This window comes from Cynara cardunculus (genome assembly GCF_001531365.2).
Source record: "Cynara cardunculus var. scolymus isolate 2C chromosome LG 13, CcrdV1, whole genome shotgun sequence".
Lineage (NCBI taxonomy): Eukaryota > Viridiplantae > Streptophyta > Magnoliopsida > Asterales > Asteraceae > Cynara > Cynara cardunculus.
This window is the reverse complement of record NC_037540.1, coordinates 15,632,551-15,653,268: the sequence shown is the minus strand read 5'-3', so window position 1 is coordinate 15,653,268 and position 20,718 is coordinate 15,632,551. Positions and strand designations below refer to the sequence as shown.

General features: G+C 33.6%; 2 protein-coding genes across 2 annotated transcripts; one reads left to right on the top strand and one right to left on the bottom strand.

Moving 5' to 3' along the window:
• Positions 1-9,831: 9,831 nt before the first annotated feature.
• LOC112525400 (actin-depolymerizing factor 7) lies at positions 9,832-10,676 on the top strand. The gene is made up of 3 exons (XM_025135519.1): positions 9,832-9,939; positions 10,039-10,298; positions 10,430-10,676. The coding sequence occupies exons 1-3, from the start codon at positions 9,937-9,939 to the stop codon at positions 10,578-10,580; spliced, it is 414 nt and encodes a 137-aa protein (XP_024991287.1). The 5' UTR covers positions 9,832-9,936; the 3' UTR covers positions 10,581-10,676.
• A 221-nt stretch (positions 10,677-10,897) lies between these two features.
• On the bottom strand, positions 10,898-14,883 carry LOC112525111 (O-glucosyltransferase rumi homolog). The gene is made up of 6 exons (XM_025135073.1): positions 14,349-14,883; positions 12,573-13,171; positions 12,287-12,479; positions 11,866-11,930; positions 11,567-11,777; positions 10,898-11,313 (listed from the first exon to the last, which is right to left on the bottom strand). Exons 1-6 carry the CDS (start codon positions 14,568-14,570, stop codon positions 10,951-10,953), a joined length of 1,653 nt encoding a protein of 550 aa, XP_024990841.1. The 5' UTR covers positions 14,571-14,883; the 3' UTR covers positions 10,898-10,950.
• Between the last annotated feature and the right edge of the window lie 5,835 nt (positions 14,884-20,718).

The following is a 20,718-nucleotide window of genomic DNA, read 5'->3' as shown; positions in this document are numbered from 1 at the left end:
AAGATAAACTAGAACCCAGATCCAAGAGGTGTTATTTTGTTGGATACCTAACTGATTCTTTTGGATATTTATTCTATAAACCTTAAAAAAAACATAGTGTTTGTTGCTCGAAGGACAGTCTTCCTTGAAAGGGAGCTGATGTCTAAAAGGGCTAGTGGGAGCCGAATAGATCTTGAAGAAATTTAAGAGTCAACCAACATGGAATATGATGTTGGCATTAGTTCTCAGCAACAAATTGTGGAATCTACAGTTGTTGAGCCTCAACAAAGAGTTACTGAGGAATCTGATATCCAACCACCACCTGTTCGCAGGTCTGATAGAGTGCGTCATGCACCAGAAAGATATAATTTACTCATATCTGATGGTGATGATACATAGGTAGATCGTGATGAGCCTACCAGTTATCAGAAAGCCATGGCGGGCCCTGAGGTCGCTAAATGGAAGGAGGCTATGGAGAGCGAGATGCAATCCATGTATAAAAATCAAGTATGGGACTTGGTTGATCATACACCCAATCAAAAGATAATGAGGTGTAAATGGGTCTTCAAGAAGAAGACCAACATGGATGGCAAAGTACACACGCACAAAGCCATATTGGTGGCGAAGGGTTACATGCAAACTTATGGTATAGACTATGATGAAACTTTCTGACCAATGGCTATGTTGAAATCCATCAGGACACTCATTGCCATAACATCATTTCATCACTATGAAATATGGCAGATGAATGTAAAGACCGCTTTCCTTAATGGTAAGCTGTCTGAAGATGTATTATGATACAACCTGAGGATTTTGTACTGTTCGTGCATCCTGATAGAGTGCGTAAGCTTCAAAAGTCTATTTATGGACTTAAGCAAGCTTCTCGCAGTTGGAACATCTGCTTCGATGAGAAAATCAAAGAATTTAGTTTTTTGAGGGCGAAGATGAACCATGCGTATATGTTAGAACTAATGGGTGCATTGTAGTCTTCCTTGTGTTGTATGTAGATGACATACTCCTCATAGGAAACGATATCCCTACTTTGCAAAGCGTAAAAAACTTGGCTAGGAAAATGTTTTTCTACGAAGGACATGGGAGATGCAACATACATACTAGGCATCAAAATCTATGGAGATAGATCCAGATTTCTTATTGTCTAAGCCAAAATACCTACAAGACAAAGTGTTCAATAAATTCAACATGCAGGACTCCAAGAAGGGGTTCATTCCTATGCAACATGGTTTGGCACTAAGCAAGGCTCAGTGTCCTAGTTCTAGTTCATAGCTAGAAAGGATGAGTTGGATCCCTTATGCCTTGGTTATAGGATCTATCATGTATGCCATCGTATGTACTAGGTCTGATGTGTCGTGTACCTTGAGCATGACGAGCCGATATTAGGCCAATCCTGGAAATGACAATTGGACAACGGTAAAGAACATCCTCAAGTATTTGAGATGAACTAAATAAATGTTCTTGGTTTATGGAGGTGCGTAAGAACTCAGTGTAAAGGGTTACACTAATGCTAGTTTCCAAACCGATAGAGATGATGTTGGTCCCATTTGGATCTACAAGAGTTTATAGGTAACAATTTGTAGAAAGGGGTGAGGGATGAATAAAACACATAAATTTTCACTTATAAAAATTGTATATTAATAAAGAAAGATCAATACAAATTTTACAGATTGTTTGTAGAAAAGATAAGGTAAAGAAACCTATCTAGAGATACATACAAATATACTTAGCAAAAAAAAAAAGATTTGTTGTAAGAAATAAAAACTTGGAAATGTGTTCTTCACTTGTTTAAAGTGGTTCTTTCTCTTTAGAGAGAGAGAGAGAGAGAGAGAGAGTAGTGAGAGAAGTAACTTCTTGGGTAAGCTTCTTAGAGTGAGGAAGATGATATAACTGAGTAGAGAACACTCAACTATTTATATCCATTGCATTAAATGCAATTCGAAAGGTACACAATACGTGTCAAGCTTTTAGAGGAAAGCTTATCCTTCGCTACAGTGAATAGTCCTATTGTCTATTCATGAGCAGACATCTTTTCATAGAGTTGGTGAGCACTAGAGTCAACTAATCTTCAGATCACGAACGCACTAGTCTCTAATCTTCAGTTTCTGTCTTCGACATTGCTGAAGGTTTTTTCATGTGATTTTTGTCTTCTTGAAGTATAAGAGTCACTGGAGAGTTACAATGCATGTTCAACAATCATTGAACAGACTCAGTGATGATCGTTGAAACTGAATAAACAGTAACACTATACTTCGATAGGTCAAAGGGATTATCATCAAATCAATGAGAGATGATCAACATATGATTCTTGTTCGCAGTCGGGATTCATGTTCTTGTTGAATGGTAGAGCATTTTGTTGATCCTCTCTCTCAGTAATTTGATGATAATCTCTTTTCACTTATACGTTATATTTATGTTTCTGTCTTTTCAGTTCAACGATCATCACTGAACCTGTTTAGTGATCGCTGAATAACTTGTATTGTAATTTGATCAGAGACAGCGATACTTCAAGAAGACAACACTCACACCAAAGAACCTTAAGCCAAAGTCGAAGACTGGAACTGAAGATTAAAGACTAGAGAGTACGTGATCTGAAGCGGTACTCAATGATTACAAACCAGTCTATATATGCGTGAAGACTGCTCAAGCCTCAACGAATGCTGAAGAGACCTTTAGGTTATTCCAACATTCAGCGATCAAAGGAAGCTTGCTTAGAACGATTGTTGTTGTCTTGCCCTTTTGCACACAAAGGACAAACCCATACCCTTATAAACGTTGGTACGGTACGGAGCCGACTAGTCGACTCTATTGTCCACCAACTTTAGGTAAGGATGTCTGCCCATGAATAGTGTTTTTTGTACTATTCACTGTGGCAAACGACAAGTCTTCCTCTTAAGGCTTGACACGCACTCTAACCCTACCATATTGCATTAAATGTTCATTTAATGCACTAGGTATAAATAGAAGTAATTCTTCTCAATGTAGAGTGCGCGCAACTCACTCTCTAAACCTAATTCTTACGTTGAGCATTTTCTAGCCTAAGTAAAGGATCTTCTCTTTACAACATTTATTTTCTCATTTGCTAAGAATTCGTGTGTAACCAAAGATTGTTTAGATAGGTTTTTCTTACCTTATCTTTCCGCAAACAATCTTGTAAAATCTGTATTGATCTTCTTTATCAATATATATTTTAAATTTGAAAATATTGTGTTTGCATTCATCCCCCCTTCTACAAAATGTTTTACTTATCTTGTAGACACTCAAAGGACCAACACAGTTTCTTGGAGAAGCTCCAAACAGAGCACCATAACATACTCAACAATAGAAACTGAGTACATTGCAATCAATGAGGCTGCAAAAAAGGCCGTGTGGTGTGGAAGGATCTATACCCCAAAAGGTTATAATGACAAGTAAATCATTCAAGTGTACATAGCTTACAAGTATCGTACAAATCAAGTAATAATGGTAAGTAATATCAAATACCGTTCCTCAGAGATTGAAATTGCAAAGAGAGTCACAAAAATCAACTTTAAAGTGAGATTTCAAAAAAAGGGTTTTTGGAAGCAATAAAGCTTCAGAGAAAAACTATTTGCAAAAGTTGGTAAACATATATTAAAATGCAATAATAATTAAAAGATAGTATGAATGTAATAACATGTTGGATTTCAGCAACGAAGTGAAATGAATATTGCTCTACAAATAGTTCTTTACAACACTACTGGATTGAACGACCTTCCAAGGAAGTGCAGATTAGACCATATATTGGAAGTGCACTTGGTGATGCATTAATCCCAAAATAGTACAAATTTTGCCTTTCTTTCCATATAGTTTTGCAACCCATAAGATTATGACGACTTTTATAGCCTCTATAACACAACTACTAAAAATATTTGCATTGTCTTAATTTTAAGTCCAACTCATCTGAATAAAATAACATGTGTCAATTTGTCAAAGATTACCAAATGAAATATCGATACCATTTGTGAATAGTGAAATAATTTGCTATTAACGAGCAAACATCAACTAACACTTGGCATAATCTCACAACCTTCACTTACACCCATACTAAAGTATTTATCCTAGCATAACTGAATGTAAGTGCTTAAAAGTAAATGACATTGACAGAAATGACTGAATGTAAATGACATAAAAGATAAATCTTGTATGAAAAGTAAAGAAAGCTGGAAAGGTTGTTGTAGCAATAGACAGTAACGAAGAATACTGAAAAATACTTGCAAATTAAAAAGTAACAAGACACCAAAGCTTTGATCAAGTTTTGTTCCTGATGACAATTATTACCAAGGTTACAAACGGTTACAACTTCACACCTCTTGTTCAAGGGATTACCCTTACTATTTATAATATGAGGAGGGAATCAAAAGTACAAAAATGGTTATTACTCATTGGCTAATAACCAAGGGTCAAAAGAAAGATGCTTAACTACAAGATGCTTAAGTACAATATGTTTAAGGCATCTTGTAAGGGCATCATCTATCTAAATCAGCATCCAGGAGTACTAGAAGATGCCTCTTCAAAACTTTGACTTTTCACATCTTTCAACGAGATTGAGCCTTGTGGTGCCAATATCAGCTTCTAGTGCTACAGCAACTTGTACACATACTACAACAATGCTTATGTTAACATTTTACTCACCAAATATATAAGACATTACCATTCCTGCATCCTAGCTCTACTAAATGTAAAACCATAAGATAAGACTAAAAGACTCAATATAGGATTGAGAAAAGTGTAAAATGAAGTGAAATAAAGACACAATTGGGTGCTAAGGTGTATGTTTTTGCACACTTATCACAGTGTCAATGAAGAAGTTCATCGGGGATCTTGGTATGGTTCCTAGCATTCAAGATCCTATAGAGATCTTCTGTGACAACGAAGGTGCAATCATCCTGGCTAAAGAACCCAGGTCACACAAGCGCACACAATATATACTCAGGAAGTTTCATTACATTCAGAAGGCTGTCGAGGATAAAGACATCATCATTAATAGAGTTGGCATGGGTGGGAACTTGACTGATCCATTCACCAAGCCTTTGTAGCAAACCAAACATGATACTCATACTAGGTTTATAGGCATTAGATTTGCTAGCGATTTGGCTTGATTGTATTTATTTTAGTTGATTTGAAATTTTGGAACTTATACACTTTATTTATGATGTATCGATATTATGATTGAGATCTTAATATATGTTTGGAGTAGTTACTATCATTCGGTGTATCATTAGTGTTCCACTTTGTGTGTTTATGAACTTCCTTGAACTATTAGTTCAAAAAAAATGTCCACAATCGGTTGTTCTCCACTGGAAAGAAGCAGTGAACTAAGACTGAAGTGAAATATTAGTTGATTATCCATAAGAGATGGATATAGCATAGAGATGCAACTATGCACTCACATGTACTTGATAGAGATCGGGTATTGGAACGACCAACACTTAGAGATTGCTTCATGGATCATGTCACAAGGAATTATAAGATGTTAATATCTACTATACTTAAGTAGAGATACATAAGATTCTTGACACAAAGTATGTCATGCTTTGATGTTTCTCTAACGTTGCCCGTAACAGGCGATTATAAAGGGAACCATTAGGCGTAGCCTGATTAGTGGGTAAGAGATCTATGTAGTTAATACTATTTGTTCCTTTTATTTTGTAATAAAAGCAATATCCATGGGGCCCTCGATGATTTAGTGCTGACGCTGAATGTATGCATACTCAAACTGGATTGATGATTGGATCAATTTTGCAATCTATGTTTGGGTCACCACAAAAATCTTTATCGAGAAACATAATGATGAACAATCCGCATATTGACCATGTTCTATATCTCACGTTCACACGGATATCTATAACAAAGGATATTTGATCGCTTAGCTATATGACTACCTAATGCGGAAATTGAGTCTTGGATGACATACCTCATTCTGACATAGGGACGATGGTGTATTGCAAAATACTGACCATGATCGATATTACTATTTCAGTTGTTGTGACATGTGCAAGTGGGAGTTTATTGGAGATATGCCCATTAACACAATAAAATAGTATTAGTCTAAAGATGCATGGGCCTATTGGGTCGCACACAAGTCTAGTCATGTAAAAGTGAGAAATAGTTTTAGAGGGTTAACAAATAATTAATTAGAAGTGTTTTAATTAATTTGGAATTACTAGAAGGACTAACTAATAATTAGTCCATACTTGTTATTAGATAAAATTTAACAAGTCTAGATAATTATTGGAGATAATTATTAGACTTATTAGATTTTATTTAAATAGGATGTTAATGTCCTAATTAGTTAACCTAATTTAAAAACCCTAAATTATTATTGAAAAACTCTCTCTCCTATCTCTTGGTTTTGATGGCTAACAAAAACAACCAAAAGTTGTTATGGTTTCTCTTGTTTTTGATAACAAATAAAACAAATTTAATTGTGTGTTTTTCTTGGTGATCGCAAAAGAAAAGGAGTAGTTTTGCTGCCTACGTGACTGGATTATTGGGGTGTGCTCCTGATAGAGAGTTTCTTGCTATTTGATTCTTCCTAGTCATCAAAAGGTCTTTCTAACCTTATGTTGTATTATTTTATGTTACTTGTATTTTGATTGTAACTTGATCTCTGGAAGATTGTGTGTTTTGTTTTGCCTATATTTTGATTTGAATGTTTTTAAATACACACAATCCAACACACACACACACACATACATATGGAAATGTCCGTTTGAGAAGTGATAAATATTTGAGAAGTAAAAAATTGATCATAGTCTTTCATCTGGTCAACATTTGCATTTTTGACCGTGAAGTACCGCATAATTCCTCGCATGGGTATAAGAAGATGGATGAGTAGTTTCATAACTTTAACAAGTAGGTGGTAAATGGGTTCATATGTGAACCCATGTGATTCACATATAAATTACATGTTCATATATGGACTTGTTAATTAATTTACATGTGAACTAATTAACTGATTCACATATGAACCAACAGGTTCATATGTGAATTACAAAGGTTTATATGTGAAACAACTAGTTAGTTCATATGTGAATCATATGTAACGCACACGGGTTCATATGTAAATCGGTTAAAATAATGCTTATGTGAATTAACAGGTTCACATATTAATCCGTTTGTCGCCTATTTGTAATAGTTACGATACTATCGCCCTCTATTTTTTGCATAACCATAATTTTTGACCAGTCAACCCGTAATTATTCACCAGTTAAATTCGATATTGACCGTATGAATGACTAGCTTATTTACTTTTTAAATATTTATCACTTTTCAAAATAATCTTTGGCTTTATATATATATATATATATATATATGTATATAGGTAAAGGCTCATATATATATATATATAGGAGCGTTCAAATAAAAACTTGATCCATTTGTGTAAACCGTGTAAACCAATCTCATCCATTCATTTTCTTGATCAATGACTAAAATTACTTTACTTTATTTTAGGAAATTAAAAATTAAAAAATAATTAATATTTATTTTATTTCATCAATAAGGGTAGAATCGGTAAACAAARRTAACACTTTTGTAACCCCCGATTGCTTTTCCGATTCATTAACTAAAATTTAATTCATAGTATTTTTTATTCAARRCAACCATATCAGCTAAATTATATTATTAATGAAATTGATTCACTTTGTGAAGTAATATACTATTTTAATATTAACATTTTTTAAAATAATATCCATCAATAAGTTATATCAAAATCAAAACACAACATAATCACTAATGTATAATGAATAATTTCATTAAAAATTAAAATAAATGATCATATTTCGTTTTTCTTAATTTCTTTGTAGTCGGATTCGTTACATTTTAGTTAATGAAAAATTTTCATTGTTTAATGCGCTTATTAAATTTTATGATTATGCAAGATCGAATTTCATTATCCTCATTTGATATTGAAACTCATTCATTTTTTGCAATGATGAATTATGAACCCGTTTCATTCTAATTAACACGTTACATCCACTGAACGGACCCCCTACGTAATTCTACAACGTGGTTGGCCATGAAACGAGTTCAACAGTCATTAAACAATTGTAAATGAACTCGTTTCATCACCATGAACTGGAAGTACATGAACATATACAATATAAATAAAAGAAGCAAATAAAACATTTTATAATGAAACCTTATCATATGAACATTAATTGCATAAAAAATAAAATATATTATGCACCCGTTTCATTATGATGAAACCTTTTCATTACACATATTAATATAATATGCAACAGTTTCTTCCTAATGAAACCTTTTCATATGATCATTAATATGTTATGCTCTGGTAATATGAAACCTTTTCATATGAAACATGTTCATAACCGGTAATTTTTGATACAATGAACCTCAAATCATGCATTCATTACATAACAATATAAAATCTTCATGAATGTTTCCAGCTTCATTGAATAAAAAAAAGAAAATAAATTCTTAATATCATAATATATTAAAATCTTTAAATCATTCCATTTATATAATTTCCATTATTAAATTTCCTTATTTAATATTTCTTAATAACTTCCTTATTTATGAAAAAAATAATGAAAATGATCAAAATGACCTTATTTATTAAATTTAATTAAAAAAGAATGGAATTTTCCTATTGGTCGATTTTGGTTTACACGGTTTTTTAGAATGACATGGTTTTCATTTGAACCTGCCCCTATATATATATATATATATATATATATATATATATATGTAAAGGTTCATTTGAGAAAAAGTTAAATATTTGAGAAGTAAAAAAATGATCTTAACCCCTTCATCTAGTCAATATTTGCAGTTTTGACTGTGAATCATCGAATAATTTATTGCATGGGTATGGAAAGATAGATGAGTAGTTTTGTAACTTTTACAAATAGATGACAAACATGTTCATATGTAAAACTATGTGATTTTTGTAAGAACCATATGTTCATATGCGAACCCATCAATTAGTTCACATGTGAACTATTTAATTGACTCATATATTAAACCACATGTTCATATATGAATTAGTTAAATAGTTCATATATGAATCAATTACTTAATTCATATGTGAATAAAAAAATGTTCATATATGAATCAGTTAATTAGTTCATATGTGGAATCAATTAAAATAGTTAATATGTTACACGAGTTCACATATGAACATATAGTTCATATGTGAATCATATAGTTTCATATATGAATTCGTTTGCTGTCTATTTGTAAAAGTTAAGAAACAACCCGCTCTTTTTTTCATAGTCGCAATTTTTGACCGGTCAAAGCCGCAATTATTGACCAGTGAAATCCAATTTTCACTGTATGAAGGACTAGGATTAGTTCTTTACTTCTCACATATTTACCACTTCTCAATTTTCCCCGGATCAATTCCTAACTAAAAGTGCAATTCATGAATGAGTATGAGATTAAAAGTGATCAAGTGTTTAAATCTCTTTATATGTTACTCACCGTAACTTTCTCTTACACGATCCTTTGCTTATACGTATACATAGACTTGGCATCATGTGAGACCACCTTTTTATACAAAAAACTTTAACTATGAAGGTAAAGTGTTTTTGCTGTAAAGATTTGGATTTTCTGTTTACCTTCACAGTATTTTAATACGAAGTTTCAAGTGTAAAAATATGGTCTACAACCCCATATGTATAAACAAAAAGTGTTTAATTTAATTTGGTATTTGGTATGAAATAGATGTAAATTAGTTGATACTATAAGATGATGAAATGTAAAACAAAGAGATGAAGTTAAAGAAGTAATATCCATAGGAGAGGATGGGTGGTGAGGCTTAAACATCTCCAAATTTCTTGTATCTTTAATTTCTTCATTTCCAATTTTCAAGGATCTCTCCCTTCCCTTTCCCTTTCCCCCATACTTTCTCTTTCTCTTCCATTTTGTTTTCACTTCTAATAATCACACCACCCACCAACCATGGTATGCTCTCTTTCAACACCACCAAACATTTCCCCATGTTTTTCAATACTCATCATGTGTGTGTTTTTGTTCTTGTTGTGATCATGTGTTGTTGGTCAGGCGAACGCGGCGTCTGGAATGGCTGTGGATGACGAATGTAAGTTGAAGTTCTTGGACCTAAAAACAAAGAGAAACTACCGATTCATTATTTTCAAGATTGAAGAGCAACAAGTGATTGTTGAGAAGGTCGGAAGCCCTGACGAGAGCTACGAGGATTTCACAAACTCTCTTCCTAATAACGAATGCCGTTATGCTGTCTTTGACTTTGACTTTATCACCGATGAGAATTGCCAAAAAAGCAAGATCTTCTTCATTGCTTGGTACGTAAAGCTTTGGCTTATTCTACCAAAGCGAGATTTCAATTAGAAGCATGACATTCTAATAAAACAAAGTTTAACCTAAAATACCTTTAATGATCGTAAAACAATGAACCTTGTAAATTTAAAAACAGGTCACCAGATACATCAAAGGTGAGATCGAAGATGGTGTACGCAAGCTCTAAAGACAGATTCAAGCGAGAATTGGATGGGATCCAAGTCGAGTTGCAAGCCACAGACCCTAGTGAGATGAGCATCGATATTGTAAAAGCACGAGCAATCTAATCACATTTCTTTCTACGAGAAATTAAGCTTCATCCGATGAGCTTCCATTACCTCGTTCGTCTGCTACATTCGCATGAACGTTATTACTATCTTGTCTTTTTTTGTTGTTGTTTTCGCCCATAAAAATACATTCACCATTGTAGCTTAATGTAACATTACGAATTTACCGTGCACTCATATTGTAATCTCAAAGAATTTTGATTTCATTTATCTAAAAAGAATTCTTTCATTCGTATCGACACCGAAATCTTCAATTTCCTTGCGTACCAAACAACTAACGAATACGTACGATATAATACTCTTCTCTACGCCTAATATAACGGCAAGACAATTATACAACATAATAATAGAATGAAGCAAATACAGGGATTTAAGGTTTGTTATTTTGATTTTCGAAATACCCTTTCTCCCATTTTTCAACTTGTAGTATAGAGTTTGTTTTTCTCCTAAGAAGAGATTTTAAAGCTTGAGGTTCGTACGGTGGTGGCATGGTGCAGGGGTGCACCGCTGCCGGGCCTTTGATCATGGACTCCATCATGAATTGCTTTTCGAACCCCTGTGAAGAACAAGCCATTGCTTCTGAACAAAGCTCGGCTGCTTTTTCAGGTACTTGGGGCTTGTATTTCAGGAGCTTCGAGTATTCCGTTAGAAGATGGAACATGTAGTCGTATACTTTGTCCATTTTCAGATCTTCTTGAATGAAACTACTTGCTGCTTTTCCTATCTCTTGCGCCTGCCACAAAAACAAAAAGTTAAGCGACTTGCATCTCTAAGATATGACGCCACCCTCTGGAGCACCCTCACAACGATCATCTGAAGGTAAATCATATGTACCAAGAGCTGGCACAGATGGGTGCCATCCGAACTCGAACCCCAGAATTCTCATTCATTTTCTTTAGAAGGATGTCCCAGGCTATGCTTTAAGCAAGTTCCAAACTTGAGAAGCTAAGAAGTTTTAAAGCAAGAGCAAAGACCATCTTGATTACCTTTTTCTTGTGGTTGTTGCCCCAATCGACTGCAAACTTAATGGATCTGCACTTGTCGTCTTCCTTAATAGGCCAGTAATGGTGAACGGGCATCAACCCTCTAGTAAAGAAATCGTAGTAGCGTGGCTTCACCACAAAAGTGACGGAATCACAAGCGAGAATATATTTATCACTCACTGACCATGCAGATCCCTCGATATAAATCTTATATCTGCTTTCAAAACAAGAAACTAGATTCATGAATACACGATGAAACTGAAAATGATGAGGACAAGAACAAATTGGATTGATTCCCTTGCCTGTGGACACACTGGCTAGCCAAATCTGATTGCTTATAACCTTGCTGTGATTCTTTAAACCAGTCCTGAAAAGAATCAACAAATGCATAACGTCATCTGCTTTTCTTTGCTGAAATATCTTATTTTTATAGATGGTGTCAGCTTTCATCTTTGTATTACATTATATAATGCATAATGACAATCCTTGAGGGTCGGCTCAACTGGCAAATAAATACTATGCATTGGGTTTCTCATGGGTCGTCAGTTCGAGTCTTCTCAGGGTCATTGGGGATTAGTCGAGGTGCGGGCAAGCTGCCCTAGACACCCATGGCTACCAAAAAGGAAATATCCTAGGGCCACCATTTTTACTGCAATCATTATTATTGTGTGTGATTGTTAATTCCAACAGCAAAACTAATCAAGCGCTAGTAAGAAACAGTACCTGGGCGAAGACACGAGCGTTCCAATCCTCCTTTTCAGAGACATTGCATTTAAGGAGGTCCATTCTGGTTTCGGCAACAACTGGATTACCCTTCCAGTAAGCATATGGTTCCCTGTCTATCCATTTAGTCCTCATGTTTCCTTCCTCTAGGTCCTTCAACAAAGATCCCCATGGCCTTATATTAATCTCGGGCCTGCAAAAAAGTTTGATTTAAACTGCATTATGGGGATGTTTAAACTTGCATCTGATCTTATGGGATTGAAGGAAGGAACATGTGGTCACTTACCACCCCCAGAAAGACCAATCTGGGAAAACAATGTCTAGAGTGGAATCATCACTGCAGTAACGAAACAATGGTGGTGGGGCAACCGCATTAGGCCGACGGTAGAATTTCTTCAAGATGACCGGCCAGTCAACACAGTCAAACATAAGGTCCAAATCTGGCACCTTCCCAGGGTACCTTCGTAACAACTGCAGGATCCCCCAAAGAGTGAAAACATCTCTAGACTGAAACGACTTCTGATACGTCTCAACATAAGCCCTTCCGTTCAATATCACTAGACGAAAATTTGCTGTTCTTTTAGCCCTTTCCACCATCTCTTCCGTGATCCCCGTCTCCTTCCATGGCTTTAGATCTTCATGAATCCAACGGAAGTATTCTGGGCACTCATGTGGTGGCTCAGAAGTGTATTCCAGATCTTGTATTTTGAATATTTTTGGGTAGTAATCAGCTGGGCATGTTCGAGCGAGATTGCCCAAAGAGCAGTTCAATGGAATTTCAATTTTCTTGGGTGGTTTTTTGGAAATAACTTGAGTTATGGTAGGTTCAGTGTGCACTGTTGTGGTAGTTTGCACCGAACTCCCAGAGGGATTTTCAGCTACTGACTGCAACAAGGAAAATCAAACACAGGACAAGATTAGGCTCACAACAACAGATCATTCAGATTCTGTGTTTCAATCCATTTAAGTAGTCTAACAAACATAAACGTTATATTGAAGAAGTACGGAATACGGTCATCTCCGTGTTTGCATATGTTATATGAAATATGCACCAATATTGACAGTAATACGTTGTCTTGTACGCGTTTAGGGGTAGTATTTATGAATCCCATCCTCTAATTCGGATGATTTAGCTAATTGACCTTCGGACAAGTGCTTCTCAACATGATTTTCAGACAAGTTTTCAAGCATTCTTGTGTTATAATCCTGACATTATTATGTTAAAGAGTGACATTTTCAAACCTATCTAATGGTAATGGTTTAAAAAAAAAAACTTATCAGGTCAAAAGGTCATTGTTTTCTGAAAAACATGAAGTCATCTCCCATAGCGGCAGATCTCCACTATGGGAAAGGCGATCAGGGGATCATCCATCAAAATCTTTGTGATCAAAACTCCGTCATATATAGGTAAAATTTCAGTAACACCGATGGAATTCAACCATTTGAAATCAGTACAACCGCTTGGTTAGTCGTTTTCATATAAATTCTAATCCGAAAAAGCAACCATCAACCATCTCTTTCCATCCTAAAGTAATTGTTTTCTCTAGAACCCTACAGAAAGAACCCTTTGTCTTGAAATTTCAAGATTCACAGATGAGGCCTAGATTTCCGGCAAATGCATTTATGATGAATTAAGAACATTAACAAATATTCACCAAATTTTTGAATTTTTTTTAATTACAGACCCTACAATTTTTAAGAGGATGGCTGTAAAATCGTATATTTCTACATGAGACAAAGGGGCAGAAAGCAGAATTATGAGTTGCATACAAATCAAATCACTTATTTACATAAATCGGAGTCGACACCTCCAATTGTGGGGGCCGGCAAAGGACACGTATCAGGAAAACGACGAGTGTTAGGTATTAAAGTACGTTGAACAAAAGTCACGGCGGATGCAACGTGCTTAGTTAATTTCCCAAAGGGAATCCGGAACCACGACACTACGTCGTTTCGACATCACTACTTTTGGCGTTCCCACTACGTCTAAGAAAATTAATTAAAAAAAGAAGAAATAAAAAAGAGTTTGAAATCCATAAATCGGTCGGAATCGGAGACTTACAGTTACGGAATTGGTGGCGTCTATCAAGCGAGTGGAAAGGAAGGCGGCGACGAACATGAATAGGAGGAAGAAGAGGAGACGAACAGAGGATCTAGAAGTTGCTGTCATGATGGCGGATAATAACGGAAGACAGATCGTATCGGAGAAATATCTGAAAAACCGTTTAGATCTCGATCCCCAAACTGAATTGCTAATACCTTCATTATACCATTCCGGCTGCATCTTCAACCAATCCGAATGTACCTCCTCTTGAAACGGCCAATTCTGAGCTGAAATCCGTTGACGTTGGATCAGTCGATGCCGGAGCTCCGGTTGGAGTTAGATTTGGTGGTGTGTTTGTAGATAATGTGGTTGGAAGCAGAAGCAGAAGCAGAAGGGAAAGGGTTTTACTTGTGGTTTTGGGACAGAAGCGAACAAAATCCGGAGCCGCCGGGGAGAGATTGAGGCCGTTCTTCCGGGGTATTTTCTAGTGTCCAAAACACGGAAAATAGAAAATTACAATAAATACCAATCAAATCTAAAGTGGTTAATTTTTTCCAATTAAAATTCACAGAAATTAATTAAAATAATCGTAAGTCTTAACTGACATGTTAAGTCACTTGTTAATTTGATGATGATCTACTGATCTGTTTTTTTATCCTATCAACACTTAATAGTTATTGGTTTTTTTTATATTGGTGTCTTGGTACATACTTAAAGCAATTGGTAAAATCGAAGACTAGCCAATGTGAAAATAGGAGGTCATCGATACGGTTCTGTAGATTAACTGTCTAATTTACAGACCGGTACTCCAGAGTAGCTGATATGAAAAATATTTTGATGTTACAAGCCGATTGTGAGGAAGATTCTCATGGACCAAAGATTTGAAGAAAATCTTCATGCATCAAAGATTTGAAGAAAGATCTTTAGACACCGTTGATTTGTGAGTAGCTGTTTGAAGCTAGTAATCCATCCAAAGAAGATCTTCCTACAGACTAACCATATTTCTGCAAAAGTTTGTCTCTGTATTAACAGTGTTGTATGCACGTTGTGCACGATGAAAATGAGATATCAACAATGGTCAAGTCAACCCCTTCCTTCTTATCCTCAAGTAACAAGTGTCTCAATGCATTTAATGCTGAAGGTAGTATAAAAGACAGTGTGCATCTCCCATGCAAACTACTGACTTCCTTTGAAGGATTTCTAAGTGCATTCTCAAGACAATCGACTCTCCTCTTCTACTCCCATACACTCCTGTGTGTGAAGAAAAACTTAGTGTGTTTTTCATTTCCTTACAAATACTATTTGTGTTGTTCTTATAAGTTATTCTTTTTATAAGATTGTTTAAATTATGTTATCCTTTCCTTTCTTTCGCAACAATTTTTTATTGTATCTCTGTGTATTAATTATTGATATACATCAATAAAAATTAAAAAGTTAAAAAAAGTCTATGTAACTATATTCAACCCCTCTTTCTACAATTACTTTCTATTTATTGTCATCTCATTCGGGACCAACATGACAGGTTCTTAATTTACGAAAATGTCAAAGTGTAAGAAAAAAAGATAGTTTTTGAACCAAGTCTGTAATTATGGGAATCAAATATGTAAATTTGAGAAAACAAACCTATGATTAATTTAATATATTTTGTCCCTATGATATAATTAATTTATATATTTGGTTCAAAAACTTTTCTTCATACTTTGACACCTCTTTAAATTACAGTCCTGTCGATTACGAATGGCCATTTTTAAATTATATATTTATACAAGTGTATGTATTTAAATCAGTGACTAGATTCAAATATTGATTGGAACTAGTAGTAGAAGTGATTAATTTTGATTTGAAAATAATTAAAATACTATATAAATAAAAAATAATGCTTAAAAAATAAATGATGATGGTAGAAGAAAAAAATGGACCCACAATAGCGGTTTTGTATGTAGTAGGTATCGTGTTTTGCTTTTATATAAATAGTAAAAGAGAGGGATACAGAACGTTTTTAAACACAATTTTAAGAATATCGACCCTTTTTTAAAAGCTTTTACAAAAAGTCCTTCCAATCACTTCTTTTATGTTTTTACAGAAATGTTTTGCCATTTGAGATGTTTTTATCTATGTTATATTATAAAATATTTGACAAAAACTTTTAAATATCATTTTTTATATATGAAGTATTGTATATTGATGTATATTACTTAAAATTCAAAAGTATTAGTAAATTATGTATATAAATATTTCATTTTAAAATATAAAAATCTAAAATATAATTAGRATAATTATCGAGTTTTAAAAAAATAATTAATTATTATCTTTATGAGAAAATCATATTATTAAACTAAATATAAATTACTTTGTTATTGAACCTAAATTAAATTATAATAAAAATTATTGGATTAAAAAGTTATACAAAAAATGAGGAATTTTAAATAGTTAATTTGATACTAATATCGATATATTTTTGTCAAATTTATATTTTATTTAAAAAATAAAAACATTATCGCTTTTCAAAATTACATAAGACCATATTATAAATCGATTGAGATAAAGAATAAAATGAAATATTAAAATCAAGATGTATCTCGCTGCATTGTGCGAGTAACCTTCTAGTTTAATTAAATATGTCAGAGGTGGTTATAGAAGATCTGATTTTTAAAACCATGATTATTTATTTGAACGCATTAATTACACATACATCTATACTATATTATAAAACATTTGACAAAAACCTTTAAAAATCAATTTTTATGCATGAAATACTGTTTATTGATACATATTACTTAAAATTCAAGATTATAAGTAAATTGTGAGCAAGTATGAATTATTAAAGTTTCATGTTGAATTCATGTAACTAACTGTAGATAAATAATTAAATAGAGGATAAACATCTCATTTTAAATATAAAAAATCTAAAATATAATTAGGATAGTTAACTTCTAACAAAATACTTAATTATTATCTTTATAAAAAAATATATTACCAAACCAAAAATAAAAAAATGAATTAAAGAAATACACAAAAAAATATAGAAATTTTAAATAGTTAGTTTGGTACTAATATTAATATATTTTTTTAATTTCTTTATGATATTTTCATATTTATGTTCTATTCAAAAATAAAAATATTACACTTTCTCAAAACCACATTATAACATCGACCGAAACAAAATAAAATAAAACAAAACAAAACATTAAAATTTAGATGTATCTCGCTGTATTGTACGAATACCCTTCTATTATATTATTATTATAATGTAATGGATGTTGTTAATTATTGTTAATATAAGACAAATTCCAGAAATAAAAGCAGTAAAATAAATTACACATGTTGATTGCATAAAGATACTCAACATTAAGTTATAAGTTTTATACCAAAGGGCCTTTGGCCTAGCTGTATCGTAGCTCTTGGCCTTCTAGAAGGTCGGGAGTTTAAATCTTACCATAATTAAGAAAGGTGTGTAAATTTATTTGTTACATTTACTGTATATAATTATTATATACTTAAAAAAAGTTATAAGTTTTATGTTATAACATGTGAAGGGAAGTGAGCATAGTACACCTTAATGAGAGATATGGACCACCATCGTAGGTAGGCGTACCAACCTACCAGTCGGATCAACCTAAATTGTTCATGCTTTTACTGTTTATAAAATAAAATACTTTCTTGATACGTATTTAAACTCTTGCATGTAGGGGCGGATGCAATGTTAAAAAAAAAAGGGGGAATGGATCCCAGTAAAAAATTCAAATTTTTTTTATAGGTTTTAAATGATTTAGCTTTCACTTCCCTCGATTATAGGTTAAAAACACATCAGAAAATTGTGCAGGTCTTTGATCTACCTTAAAGGTGACCTTGGTGAACAAAAATCATGGATCTGCCACTGCTCGCATGGAAGATATATTTAAGTACAATAAAGCCTTACTTGATTTGTTGTGATTCATATGATCCAAAAGTTGAATGAATTGGCAAGAGATAATTCACGTAATCATAGTTTAAGTTCACGTAAATGACAAAAAAAAAAAAAAAAAAAAACGAAATTATTGAGACAAATACAATATAGGAATAGGACCAAACATATTGATTCTAACACATCTTTTCACCTTTATGTACTTGCTTCTTAACTTGTTTTAGTAGTTCCTTTGGAGGTAGCTTAGGTTGTTCACATTCAAGTCAAGCATACTTCTCCTTGTGATTAGAAAGGGTTGACTCTTTGTCATTTTCCCATCCAAATACAATATGGAAGTAAAAGAGACTTTCCATTTCCGACACCAATAACTTTTACGTCCTTGAAAAGCCACAGAGTAAGAATCTTTCGGTACTCCTGTAACTACTAAAGGGAAGGAAATCTTCTTGCTTTTATTTCAAGAATGACATCAAATGTGTGATGATTATAATGTTAATGAATTGTATATGCTTGTTATTTCAACTTTAAACATGCATTCATCTAGTTTATAGTTGCATTTTGTATTTAGTTAATCTTCGTTAGAGTGATGCTTTAGATATATTTACTAGTTTATATATAATTTTGACAATATTGGTTCGTTGAATATTTCTAAACATTATTTCTACCCGCCCGAAACCCGAAGAACACAAAAGGATTAAGGCCTTAAGGTTATCTTGGAAGACTTCATGTTTGTTCAATGACAAGAACACTAGTTATTTTCGAAGAATTCATGTTTGTTCAAACCCGAAGTGACCCGAACCTGATATGCCCCGATACTCGAAGTGCATACTACGGGTTGTGGTATTATAACCCGATACCCGATCGGATTAGCACTTTTGTGGGCCGATCCGACCCGACCCGACCTGTGCACAACCCTACATTGAATATTTTTTACTTAGTTAAGTTTTCATATAACGAAAGTTAATGTTTGATTAACCAGTTTTTTTTTATGAAATTTTGTTTAGTTAATTTGGTGAGTTTTGATGCAAACCAAAGTTTGATCATTGTTTTGACACTAAATTGATCAGTGACTATGACTCTAACGTGAAAATAATTAGAGATGTAGATTGGAGAATTTTTTTTGTTTTAACCTTAATGTTGTAAATGTGGGTTTCGGTTTATAAAAGTTTTCCCACCTCGATAGAAGGTCGAAGTAATTTTGCATAACAAATCCGCACAAAATATGAAGAATTCGAAGTTGACATTACACAGTGCATGTTAGTCTATAGTTTGTCTTGTTATATTTCGTGCTTTAGTTGCTTTTTCTATTTCATTGTTTTTTTGTCAATCGTTTTACTAATAAAAAACAAACAATTGATTTCCTGTAGCTAGGCCATAGTGTAGAGCGAGTCCGTGTTTACTCCATCGTCTTCTCGTGATTGACCGTATACTACATTAACGTGTGCTTGTTGTATAAATGTAAAACTTACAACAAGTTTTTTGATACCACAAGCTAAACGTTATTTTCCCTCAAGGTGGTATATAATGAATTTACTACGAAACAAGTGAAATGAAGAAGAGAAAACTAACAAATACCTCCGAAGATATCAAAACAAGTTATCCTGCAGTCTCATAAAGTATAAACAAGCATTAGGATTACATACATAACTAATATCATGGGTTGAATTAAAGGTAGGAACGTACGAATAACAAAGCATTGAACTGACACATACCGATCATGTAACACCAATAATTCCATTGTTGCTATTAAACTTTAAATATGAGAAAACAGTAGCAGAACGACTGGGAAAACATGTGAGAAGCTACCCAGGCCTTAGCCACAACCAAAACCGCCAGTCTCTATCGTGGGCAAGGGCTGTGTGGACCTCCTGGAAGTTTAAAATCCAACTTTTGGTTAATTCTTTTTAATTTCTTCTTACATATCCTCCTCCACACTCTTTTCTCTCTTCCTCGATCATCTTTAAGGTCCAGGGTCCAAATTTTGGAGGTTGTTGGAAGGAAATTCTTGGCGGGTTAGGAGTTGATTGAAGGAACTCCTTTCTAACCAAAAGCTAGGGTTTAAGTGTTATTCATCTTTTTTCAATTTCTCCCCATTTTGGTGTAACTTTGGGAGTATTTATGGTTGAAGAAACCTTGTGGAAGTTTTGGAGCTAATATTTGGAAGGCTTGCTAGGAGGTCTTAAATCTTCACCAAAGAACGCTCAAGATTTAGGGTAAAACCTAGATTTAGCATAGATCTAGCATGGTAAATTCTACTTGCTTTATAAAGTTATACGCATGTGAAAGTATATTCATTTTGGGTTTCAAACACACACACCTCCGGGTTATTCACTTTTGATGAGTCTTGTAAATATTTGTGCTTTTGGACATATTTAAGTCATGGAATCTTTGTAGAATGTTATGAAGTGTTTATTGGGTATTTTGAGACCCCAAATGATATTTATTGCACATGAAATTTCTTAGATTTTGGGAGTGTAACATCCTCAA